Raw genomic sequence first — 13,249 nt, 5'->3', positions numbered from 1 at the left:
GGAACAACCTATATTAGTTCAGTTTTTCAGGAAATTAAAACAAATTTTAATTATACTCGTATATCTGTCTTAAGAAAATCAATTGGAATAGATTCTTGTATACATACATACAAAAATTTGAAAAAGTTTTTGGGGATTCCTCTTCTACAAAGTTCGAAAAGGGAGACTGGATGAGGCTCCGTGCACAAATGGAATGATCGCATTTTTGTCAAAATAAGTCGAAACAAGTCAATTTCGACTTATTTTGACATACATATATTCTAAAAAAAATATTGTCATATACACTAAAAAATATTGTCATGCGGCCAAAGATTTCTTATTGTTAAAATAGAAATGCGAGTTTTGCTTAATATTGAAGTGCTCCTACTCCTCGAATACTTTTTATTTGCTGTTTACAAAGATCTCTAATTGGCAAGATATTCCGAGCATACTTCTGTAAAGATCAATTGTACGAAATATTCGTGGAAGGTTGAAAACAATCTTCAAAGCCCTATTCTGTGCAGCCGTAAGGATTTTAAAGATACAGTATTCCTTACTGCATAAATCATTTACAAATAAGATAAATGTGAATGCACAAGAGTATTATAGAGCATAATTTTAGATTCAACGTTAAGTTTGTTTTTAAATTTGTGTAACATTCCTATACGAGCTGGTATCTTCGACTTAATTTGATTTATATGACTTTATGTTACCACAAAAGGTTTTGACTCAGATTTACACCGAGGTATTTTACACTTTCAGATTCAAAAATCTCATTCCCATCTATATGTACACTGAGATTTGTATCATTTCTCAAAACATAAGGGCTAAATCTCATAAACTTTGTTTTAGTGGAATGTAATATTTATTTGTTAACCCTCAAGTACTCACTTAACACAGATGCATCATACTCAATCTGCGTTTTCAATACTTCTGGAAAATCATAGTTATAAATAAGGCATATGTCATCCGCGAACATATATAATTTCTCGAAGAATTTAACATTCTTCAAATCAGCGATATAGATCTTAAATAGCAACGGTCCAAGTACACTGAACACTAAATTTTGGTATTGATTCCGATCCAAAGAAGCGGAAAATACAAGTAAGGATACTTTTAAAACACGATTTTCTTTTAAATTTGGGTTTTGTGTACTTGCTTCTAAGAAGAAAATTTTAATTTTTCGTTTTTTCAACTTTTTTTCTTCATATGCTATCAAAGTCCTTTAAAAACGAGTTAACGACAACTTTATTTCCCAAATTCAGACTCGACTTTCAGTAGAAATTATGCTATGTTTCAAGTAAAAACGTTTTTAAAATAAAGTGTTGAAAACATGCCCTATATTTGAGCGATTTGTTGCTTTGTAGCCAAGATGCAAAAAGACAACAAATTTAAAGACAATTTCATTAATTTTAAAGAATTTTTATACCCTCCACCATAGGATGGGGGGTATATTAACTTTGTCATTCCGTTTGTAACACATCGAAATATTGCTCTAAGACCCCATAAAGTATATATATTCTGGGTCGTGGTGAAATTCTGAGTCGATCTGAGCATGTCCGTCCGTCCGTCTGTTGAAATCACGCTAACTTCCGAAGGAAACAAGCTATCGACTTGAAACTTGGCACAAGTAGTTGTTATTGATGTAGGTCGGATGGTATTGCAAATGGGCCATATCGGTCCACTTTTACGTATAGCCCCCATATAAACGGACCCCCAAATTTGGCTTGCGATTGCTCTAAGAGAAGCAAATTTCATCCGATCCGGCTGAAATTTGGTACGTTATGTTAGTATATGGTCTTTAACAACCATGCAAAAATTGGTCCACATCGGTCCATAATTATATATAGCCCCCATATAAACCGATCCCCAGATTTGGCTTGCGGAGCCTCTAAGAGAAGAAAATTGCATCCGATCCGGCTGAAATTTGGTACATGGTGTTAGTATATGGTCTCTAACAACTAGGCGACAATTGGTCTACATCGGTCGATAATTATATATAGCCCCCATATAAGCCGATCCCCCGATTTGGCTTGCGGAGCCTCTAATAGAAGCAAATTTCATCCGATCCGGCTGAAATTTGGTACATGGTGTTAGTATATGTTCTCTAACGACCATGAAAAAATTGGTCCACATCGGTCCATAATTATAGATAGCCCCCATATAAATCGAACCCCCGATTTGGCTTTCGGAACCTCTAAGAGAAGCAAATTTCATCCGATCCGGCTGAGATTTGGTACATTGTGTTAGTATATGGTCTTTAACAACCATACAAAAATTGGTCCATATCGGTCCATAATTATATATAGCCCCCATATACACCGATTCCCAGATTTGGCTTGCGGAGCCTCTAAGAGAAGCAAATTTCATCCTATCCGGTTGAAATTTGGTACATGGTGTTAGTAAATGGTCTCTATCGGTGCATAATTATATATAGCTCCATATAAAACACATCGGTGCATAATTATATATAGCTCCATATAAACCGATCGCCAGATTTGACCTCCGGAGCCTCTTGGAAGACCAAAATTCATCTGATTCAGTTGATAGCTGGTACGTGGTGTTAATATATGGCCTCAAACACCCATGCAAAAATTGGTCGAAATCGGTCCATAATTATGTATAGCCCCCATATAAACCGATCCCCAGATTTGACCTCCGGAGCCCCGTGGAAGAGCAAAATTCATCGGATTCGGTTGAAAATTTGGTACGTGATGTTAGTATATGGTATCCAACAACCATGCATGAATTGGTTCATATCAGTCCATAATTATATATCCCCCATATAAACCGATCCCCCGATTTGGCCACCGGAACCTCTTGGAGTAGCAAAATTCATCCGATCTGGTTGAAATTTGGTACGTGATGGTAGTATATGATATTTAACAACCATGCCAAAAGTGGTCCATATCAGTCCATAATCATATATAGCCCCCATATAATCTGATCCCAAGATTTGGTTTTGGAGCCTCTTGGTACATTGTGCTAGTATATGGCCGTTAACAACCATTCCTAACTAGGTCCATATCGGTCTATAGTTATATATAGCCTTCAGATAAATCGATCCCCAATCACAGAAAAATTGGTCCATATCAAGTTCATAATTGTATATATCCCCCATATAAGCGACCCCCATATTTCAATTCTGGCTCCCTACGTACCGTGCAAAAGTCCATATCGATTCGTAATTATTTGTAGACTTACATACCTTTTTGTCTAATATATACCACGTGTGGACTAACTCACAATTTAGAAAACGATTTAAGATACAACAACCCAAGTAATTCGATTGTGTATAACAGTCTTTCGTAGAAGTTTCTACGCAATCCATGGTGGAGGGTACATAAGATTCGGCCTGGCCGAACTTACGGCCGTTTATACATGTTCTGAATTATTAAAGTCAAGTTGACCTTACCCCACAAATATTTTTTTTTCATGTTATGAAACCCATTTTTTAGTCTAATCACATAATTATAAGGACATTACGACTTCATTGAAAAGTTCATCGACTTTTGGACAAGGAAAAAACTTTATATTAGAGAAATGCGTCTTCTATGCTAAGCAAAACTTGCATTCGTATATTAAAGGGATGAAATCTTTGGCCTCACGATACTATTTTTTTCAGTGCACGCTGCCCTGAGGAACCCAACATAAAACAGGAAGTATATTGCTTTTTTCTTCCCCAACTTGTACATACTGCCTCCTATTTTCCAAATAACTTCTGAATAATAAAAGTGTATTAAAAGATACCCCATAACTTGCAGTTTCCTCAAGAGAATAGGATGATCCACCAACTCAAATGCCTTAGTCAGGTCAAAGAACATGCCAGCCACTCCTTTAAATTCCAAAAACAAACTTTAAACCAAAACCCCAAATTAAGACTTACCCTATATTTGAAGCGTTTTTATCTTAAATCTAATGATTCAATATTTCAGTTATTTTAAGGACGATTTCTTTAAATCAAAAATGCGTGTCTTTACTTTAAGGAAATTTTGTCTTGGTTCAAAGACATACGTCTATAACGCAAGGACGCAAATTTCCAAAATTTGTGTACCAAAATTAAAAAAAAAAATTGATGCAAAGATTATAAACTTAATTTTAATTAAAATTTCATTATTTTAGAGAAATTAATCCTTAATATTTTTTAAATGGCTTATCTTAAAATTTATGTTGCATAATCTTTAATATCACGTAAATATTTTTTTCAGTGTAAAGACAAACTCTGTGGAATGGGACATGTGTTTTTTTTTAGTGTAGATAACGTCATACAAATCACAAAGAATTCTAATCTGGGGATGGGCTAATACGGGTACTAAATTTAGACATTTAGATATCAGTTTATATGGGCGCTATATGTATGTTAAATACTTATGGACCGATATGGAACAACATACATATTTGTTCTCTGGGTGTATCAAAGTATTCCCGTAAATATTCAGTACGTACGTTTTGACGTTATTCTCGGGGTCATATGATCCGACAGATGATTGGCGAATCGCAATAAAAATTAGAAAAAAAATTAACTCGCTAAATTTGAATTCCCCATCTTACACAACTATACGACATTTTTGAAAAGTATTCAGATGCTACTGTAAAACAATAGTGGGAAACTCACAGCACAATGACTGTAGTAAACTTTTGAAATGATTTACTTCACCCAACCAGGGAGATACATAGTAACTATGGGAATTTTAATATAGCAAATGGAGTTTGACGAGAGAATACCTTATATGATTCACAAATTATTCAAAATAATGGCAATTGCCTGCACAGATATGCTAGTCTGTGTTCTTTTTTTTGGTTTTTTCAATTATGTTCGAAAAATTTACCACAATGGGAGGACCAACGAGTTTACGGTTTGTTGGATTAATTTCTAATTTTTTCTTTACCGTTCCAGATGCTCAAGGGCGGCTACGCTACAGTATGGTGATGACATTTGCTGGCATTCACAATGATCGATCGAGAGCAATGTGGTATTTCATGTGTGTATTCGCTGCCATTGGTGTGATTGTTCCTACTTGCAATGGTCATGGTCGGTTAATTGAGCCTCCAAGTAGGGCATCTGCATGGCGTTACGGTTTCAGTACTCCACCAGATTACAATGATCATGAGCTGTACTGCGGGGGTTTTACGCGCCAATGGAAACGTAACGGTGGTAAATGTGGAGAATGCGGCGATGCGTGGGACATGCCGGAGCCCAGACCCCATGAGCACGGAGGCCAATGGGGACAAGGTGTAATAGTGCGTCGTTATGCACCTGGTTCAGAAATGACTATTCGAGTCGAATTAACTGCAAGTCATATGGGGTAGGTATTACCGGCAAATTGCGAAATCCAAAATTTTCATAGTTTTCTCTTGGTCTTTTCATTTCAGATATTTTGAATTTAGATTGTGCCCCGAAGCCAAGGCCAAACAAGATTGCTTAGATCGCAATGTTTTACCTATATTAACGGGTTCACCTGCACAACCATCGCCTGGAGATTTGGATACGAGATTTTATCCAAGGAACGGAAGTAGAATTTATGAAATAAAGGCTCAACTGCCAGGTAAACTGAAACATAGGCTATTTTAAATATAAACAGCACGCATCAATCGGCAAAAGCGACTAGAGCTATGTTATTGATTCTAGACTCACTTAAACAATAGTCTATTTGGGTACCACAGATAGGACTAAATAATAACTTAAAATAAATTAAATTCAAACAAGTATATACGGCCGTAAGTTCGGCCTAACACTGTAATATATATCACATAGTCCATACGTGGTATATATTAAACTAAACAATGCCGATTAAATACGTATATAATTAAGTTTAAAGTTTCTATAGAAATACAATTTTGACAACATTTTCTATAGAAGTAACATTTTGACAAAATTTTCTATAGAAATAAAATTTTGGAAAAATTTTTCTATGGAAATAAAATTTTCACAAAATTTTCTATAGAAATAAAATGTTGACAAAATTTTCTATAGAAATAACATTTTGACAATGTTTTCTATAAAAATAAAATTTTGGTAGATTATTTTTGGCTCGAGTGGCAACCATGATTATGAACCGATATGGACCAATTTTTTTGTGATTGGGGATCGGCTATATATAACTATAGATCGATATGGACCAATTTTGGCATGGTTATTAGCGGCCTTATACTAACACCACGTTGCAAATTTCAACCGGATCGAATGAATTTTGCTCCTCCAAGAGGCTCCGTAGATCAACGGTTTATATGGGGGCTATCTATAATTATGGACCGATATGGACCAATTCTTGCGTGTTTGTTAGAGACCACATTCTAACACCATATTCCAAATTTCAACCGGATCGGATGAATTTTGCTCCTCAAAGAGGCTCCGGAGGACAAATCTGGGGATCGATTTATATGGGGGCTACATATAATTATGGACCAATATGGACCAATTCTTGCATGGTTGTTAGAGACCATATACTAACACCACGTACCAAATTTCAACCGGATCGGATGAATTTTGCTCCTCTAAGAGGCTCCGGAGGTCAAATCTGGGGATCGGCTTATATGGGGGCTATATATAAATATGGGCCGATTTGGACCAATTTTTACATGGTTGTTAGAGACCGTATACTAACACCATGTACCAAATTTCAGCCGGATCGGATGAAATTTGCTTCTCTTAGAGCAATCGCAAGCCAAATTTAGGGGTCCGTTTATATGGGGGCTATACGTAAAAGTGGACCGATATGGACCAACTTTTGCGTGGTTGTTAGATACCATATACTAATACCATGCACCAAATTTCAGCCGGATCGGATGAAATTTGCTTCTCTTAGAGCAATCGCACACCAAATTTGGGGGTCCGTTTATATGGGGGCTATACGTAAAAGTTGACCGATATGAACCAATTTTTGCATGGTTGTTAGAAACCATATACTAACACCATGCACCAAATTTCAGCCGGATCGGATGAAATTTGCTTCTCTTAGAGCAATCGCAAGCCAAATTTGGGGGTCCGTTTATATGGGGGCTATATGTAAAAGTGGACCGATAGGGCCCATTTGCAATACCATCCGACCTACATCAATAACAACTATTTGTACCAAGTTTCAAGTCGATAGCTTGTTTCGTTCGGAAGTTAGCGTGATTTCAACAGACGGACGGACGGACGGACATGCTCAGATCGACTCAGAATTTCACCACGACCCAGAATATATATACTTTATGGGGTCTTGGAGCAATATTTCGATGTGTTACAAACGGAATGACAAAGTTAATATACCACCATCCTATGGTGGTGGGTATAAAAAGGATAAAAAATAAAAATATAAGGATATCTCAAAAACAACAACTACACCCAGAGAAGGAATATGATCATCTCAAACATGTTTTAAGAGCAAAATGTTATTTTTGGGTGGTGACCATGTAACATGGTTTTCGCAACCACGTTATTTTCTCGGAAATCATGTATTTCGGCAAGCAGGTTATATCTGACGAGAAAATAACATTTTAGTGACAAACATGTTACATGGTCACCATACAAAAATAACATTTTGCTCTTGAAACATGTTTGAGGTGATCATATTCCTTCTCTGCGTGTAAAAAAGTTCAACCTTTATTTCCGAATTCAGCAGATGACAATACATAAAAAGTCACCCTCATCAAATGCAAAGACACTAAACTTGAGGAAGATAGGAAATTGGCTTGCGTCATACCAAATGTTGCATTTACCATGTTAGTTCCATACATGTTTGTAATTTTTTATTTGTTTTTCTTTTTTATTTTTTTTAATGAAAAACCTAATTTTCTTAATGAAACAATGTTAAATTTTAGGCAACAACAAAAAAAAATTACATTTTCCCGTTTAAGGAAATTTATTTCGTGCACTTAATTTCTTTTTATTTGCATTTTAATGCTATGTCAATACTTGTCGTATACGCGTTTGGTTCGAGTATGAAACTAACACGGTAAATGGTTTGATCTCCTCAGTAGCCAATTTCCTATCTTCCTAGAGTTTATTGTCTTTGATCAAATGTACATGAAAAAATATATTTTGTAAAGTACTGTTTTTAAGCAATTTAATTGAGTTTAATATATTCTGTTATTTTAATTCAAAAAAAAAAAAAAAAAACATTTAACAACATTTTTTAAAGACAATTTAATTGTATTTTAGTAAATTAAAATTTCGTATTTTGAAGAAAAAATTTGAGTTAGAAATTTCAAAAATGACTCTAGCGCCAACTGAAGGTTCATGAGTAAATTTTGGTAAAATTTACAATTTTTTGGAAAATTTTACTTGTTTGTGTGAGTGTACCGTAGATGATCTAAAAAAGAAAGTAGATTATACACAAATGAAGCATAAATATTTACTAAATTTGTATCAGAGAATGAAGCCGCCGAGTCGCGCCGCCGATTTTAGTTGCCGCCGACCAGTTTCTTCCAGCCGAAGCCGCCGCCGAATATATCGACTCATCTCGACTCATAATTAGCCGCCAAGTAATCAAAAATATTGATTTAAATCAGAAAAATTTATTAATAATTGTATTTTTTGTTAAAATGTTTAACTTTCAACCCAAAATCCATCAGTATCATGTTTCTATAATAGCTTTGCAACCATTTAGCTCAGAAAATGTAAATGAAATGAAAATTTGATTGTAAGTTTGGTTGTACAACTAATCTCATTACCATTCGGATTACCTCAAATCGATTTTATAATGGATAATTGTCCGCCGCCGAATAGACGAATTTATATCGGCTTAGCCATCAAGCCGCCGCCGCCGGAGGCAAAAAATTAGTGTCAGCCGCCGCCGGCAAAAATGGGTCGGCTTCATTCTCTGATTCGTATTTACTAAAAATGGTTGACATTTTTTTAAAATTTGTAAATTTTACCAAAAAATACGTCCATCAAGAACTTCGTATTGCGCTAAAGCCATTTTTGCAATTTCTAAATTCAACTAAAATACAATTAATTTGCTTTTAAAAAATGTTGTGGATTGTTTTTTTTTATTAAAATAACAAAATATATTAAACTCAATTAAGTGTGCAAATTAACCATAGCGATAGGCGAACACTTGTTTACGTGTAATTCTTATGGAAAGCTCAAAACCCGCGACGGAATGCTGTGACGGCTTGCGGCGTGACGCCAAATTAAAACCTATTCTAATTCCTTGGCGGAAAATGATATAGTGTTGCCATCACTTATCAATTTTTTGAACTCATCACTATGTATTGTTGTTGCTTGGCCACGTGGAAATTCTTTTTTCTTGAAATGACTCAACAAATAGTAAAACTCAAAAAATAGTAAAACATTACATGGTTTTATTCAACTCCTTTATTAAATATTGATAAATCATGCTATATTGAGCATCAAAAACACTCGGACACAAGAAAAGAGGAAATTTTTGCCGACAATTGTATTTTTCGTCGCAGCAAAAATGTTTCGCCTACCGCCTATCACTATGGTTATATTTACACACTAACCCCTATATTCATAAAAGTTAATGTACACTTTAAACCTACTATTACCATACAAATTCCTTCGATAAAGTGTCAGTAAATTATTATGAGTATAAATTGTTTAATAATTAGAGGACTGATTTAGCTAAGTCCATATAGAAGATGATGCATGTGTAAATTTCCATTTCATTTCTTTACTGTGCGTTTCTGATTCATTCTAAATTTCTATTTTTAGAAATGACATGTAATCAGTGTGTTCTGCAATGGCGTTATGTTGCTGGCAACAATTGGGGTATTTGTCCTGATGGAAATGGAGCCGTCGGCTGCGGAGAACAAGAAGAATTTAGATCATGTGCTGACATATCACTTGGCGAAGGCAAGCAAACTCCTATGCGTCCTGTACGACCCAGTATACGACCAACACACCGGCCTTCAGTTACTGAATCCACTGCCACTCAGTCGACACCACACGATACATCCGAACCCTTCAATTATGTCCCTCTATTGGTTGTTCTCATTATTATTCTTATGGCATTGGCCTTATTTGTACTATTGTGGCATATGAATCGGCGCAACAGTCCAATTATTGCCAAATGTAGAGACTATTTTGCACAACGGCTATGCAAGAAAAACTCGCCCATCGTGACACCATCTAAAACTACAGCTCTTCCAGCTATTATATCCTATCCAATTGGAAGTTCGCTTAAAACGAGTCAAGAAAGTCAAATGTCTAGGGATTCGATGCCAGCCCCGGTACCTCCACCTAGGACAAAGCGCAACCGAACTCTCTCACTCGGCGAATCAAGTGCTGCCTAAAATTATTATTATTTAAATATCTACGTTTTGCTGGCACTGTCACTTTAATTCCCATGAATGCTATGACGAAAATCAATGTTTATCAATTGATACCTATGGAAATACAGAATACGTGACATTCAACAATCTTAAGGCGTCATAATGCAAATCACTGCAATTTAATTTTCTATATAAATATTTATACTTGACTCGCCAATTTGAGTCGAACAAAGAAATAAAAGTCTGCTAGATGATGACAATTTAGGCTAAGTTTAAAATTCATTGCAATGGCGGTGAATTTTGTTATTTTTCTATTTATAATCTTGTATATAAGTTTGTGATAAAATATAAAGAAATATTTCACTTATTCGCCGGATTGTTTAATTCATTAAGTGGAGATTGCAGACAAAGCTACAACTTTTTATACCTAATAATGACGTTGAAGAATCTCGGTATACTTTTGGATATCCATGGCGTTTGAAAAGGCACTTGGTTCGCGTGGATTTGTCAAGTGATCGAGTAAGACATTTTCTGACCCTTTGAACTAAAAATAATAGAAGAGAAAGTTGAATGACGTAAAAGCAAATGTTGCATTTACTGCGTTGGATAGAAATACGCTGATATACACTTTAAATTAGACTTAGTTCAAAGACATACGATTTTAACAGAGAGGTGCAAATTTCAAAAAACCGTATACTAAATTTAATGAAAATATTTTTTAAAGCAAAGATTTTGAACATTCTTTTAATTCAAATTTCTTTATTTTAATGATCCTTATATATATCCTTAATATTGTGTAAATATTATATTGACGTTACATAATATTTCATATTATGACGCGTTTTTTAGTGTAATTTGTGGAATAAAAAATTGAAAATGATGATTTTGTTGTCTCATCACACATAAAATTGTTGTCAGTATTAGATACATAATGTTCGACAATAACATGATTGCGACAAACATGTTACATGTTCACCGTCCAAAAATAACATTTTGCTCTCAAAAAAGTAGTGAAAATGATCTTTTTGGATCCGGAAGTGGTGCGAAATTGGCGCAGAAGCGATGAATTTAACACGGGCTTATGATAGAACGGATGTCCACCATTTCAACAGTCGTTACACTGAATATTCATCACTTCTTTAGATGTGATGCGAATTCAGTGTTTTGGATGTGAATTAGAAAATTTTGTGGTATTTTGACAAATAAATAATTATTATAATTTTTTATGCTTTTTAATGCAATCTAACGCTTGTCTGAAACCCTTGACCTCAAATATTTTCAAAATTTAGTAATTTTTCTAGAATGAAAAAGCGAGTTATAAAAAATTTAATTAAAATAACTTCCTGAGTAGTTAAAATAAAGAACATCTCTGGAACGACATTTTTGGAAGGAAAGACATTTTTAAAATTGTGCCTTTAAGAAGTACTTCTAATTTTTTTTTTGCTGGGCATATAATAGGTTTGGGCTCAATATGCTTCCAAACATATAATATGTTCATATAAAACAAATGTATTAATGTTTCGGCAGTAACCAATAATATGTGCTTCCTGCAAAATATATTTGGAACATATGTTAGATAAGCGATTTTTTTGAGGGTGCATCGATAACAACTACTTGTGCCAAGTTTCCAGTCGACAGCTCGTTCGGAAGTTAGCGTCTGTCTCTTCTGCAAAAATCTATGGAAATCATTGTTTGATGAAGAATGTTTTCTAGAATAATGAACATAATTCTTTCGGTGTATGCCACCACTTTTGTTTTTGTACCCTCTGCCATAAGTCCATTATATATAGACCCATTTAAACACAAAAATTGAAACACGGAAAAAATTGAAACGAAAATTATTGTTTGAGTGAAAAACTCACTAAAATAGCCAAGCCGTGACGGGCTAAAAGAAAACAGACTACTCCTTTATCCAGGATATGTCAAAAAATGTGCAACAATAAAAAAAAAAAACAAGTGAAATCTTAGAGTTTTAATCTGTGAAGAGCTAAAATAGCAAAATATAGTTTGTGCTGTGATTATTTATGACACTTTAACCAGAGGGAATAAAAAGACAGGAGAACGAAACTGTGAAGCGAAACTGCGTCAGTAGGTGGCAGTCATGAGGAAAATTTCTCTAATATCATGTAGTTTTTGTCGGCACTTCTCTCAAATATCATACAGTTTGCATCGGCGTCACCCAGTTCAGTTCTCTGCCGACTTTACGAAACGTAAAGAAAATAGGATTTAAAACCTACTTTGTTGTAACAAATTTTCTTTTTTTATAAATGTTTTCATTCCATTAAATTACTTGGCAGACAATTTAAATTATAACTGCCGATGCCTTTATAAACAATTTGCCAAAACAGCGCTTAGACCGCAACGTCGGTAATACCAAAGCTGTGGGCATTGTGCGACATCTATACGGTTGACATTTGTTGTTTTTGTAGAAGAGAAATTTTCGTCCTCTTGTGTTTTTATTCTCTCTGTTTGCACTGATATGTTCTGGAAGCAGTGTTGCCAGCATTGGGGGTTTTTCCCCAAATCGGGGATATTTTTTCGTGGATGGGGACAACATTTTTGAGTTGGGGACTTGGGGATTTGTTGGGGAATTTCCACAAATATGGGAATTTTTGTGGGGAATTCTGGTCAGTATAACAAATCAGGTTTTGAGTTTATATGAAATTCTTTACTTCTACATGCTTAAAAAGGGGCTTAAAGAACTACAGAGAATCTTAAAAAAAAATTCTATTCCACACTAATAGAAAAAGTTTCGTTATATTAACGAAATGTGTCGTTAAAAGTCAGCCAGTGAAATAAATTCGTTAATGCAATGAATGTTTTCGTTAATATAACGATTTTTCTGTCAATCAACGCAACGTTTCGTACTATTAACGAATATTTTCATTGCATTAATGAAAATGTTTCGTCATATCAATGAAAATTTTTCGTTGGTTGGCTTTTAATAAAATTTTCTTTGTGTGCAAGAGTTACTTTACAATTTACTTTGTTTCTAAGAAATTGTGTACTATTGTGAAATTGTTTCATACGGACTTGGCTCGAAGTGTTG

General features: G+C 34.7%; 1 protein-coding gene across 1 annotated transcript; it reads left to right on the top strand.

Annotated features, from left to right (window-relative positions):
* The first annotated feature begins 4,723 nt into the window (after positions 1 to 4,723).
* On the top strand, positions 4,724 to 10,567 carry LOC142221309 (uncharacterized). Its single transcript, XM_075290989.1, has 3 exons — positions 4,724 to 5,285; positions 5,353 to 5,525; positions 9,641 to 10,567. Exons 1-3 carry the CDS (start codon positions 4,792 to 4,794, stop codon positions 10,219 to 10,221), a joined length of 1,248 nt encoding a protein of 415 aa, XP_075147104.1. The 5' UTR covers positions 4,724 to 4,791; the 3' UTR covers positions 10,222 to 10,567.
* Positions 10,568 to 13,249: the final 2,682 nt, after the last annotated feature.

The sequence above is a fragment of the Haematobia irritans genome, chromosome 1 (assembly GCF_050003625.1).
Source record: "Haematobia irritans isolate KBUSLIRL chromosome 1, ASM5000362v1, whole genome shotgun sequence".
Classification (NCBI taxonomy): domain Eukaryota; kingdom Metazoa; phylum Arthropoda; class Insecta; order Diptera; family Muscidae; genus Haematobia; species Haematobia irritans.
This window is presented reverse-complemented; position numbering and strand designations above follow the sequence as displayed.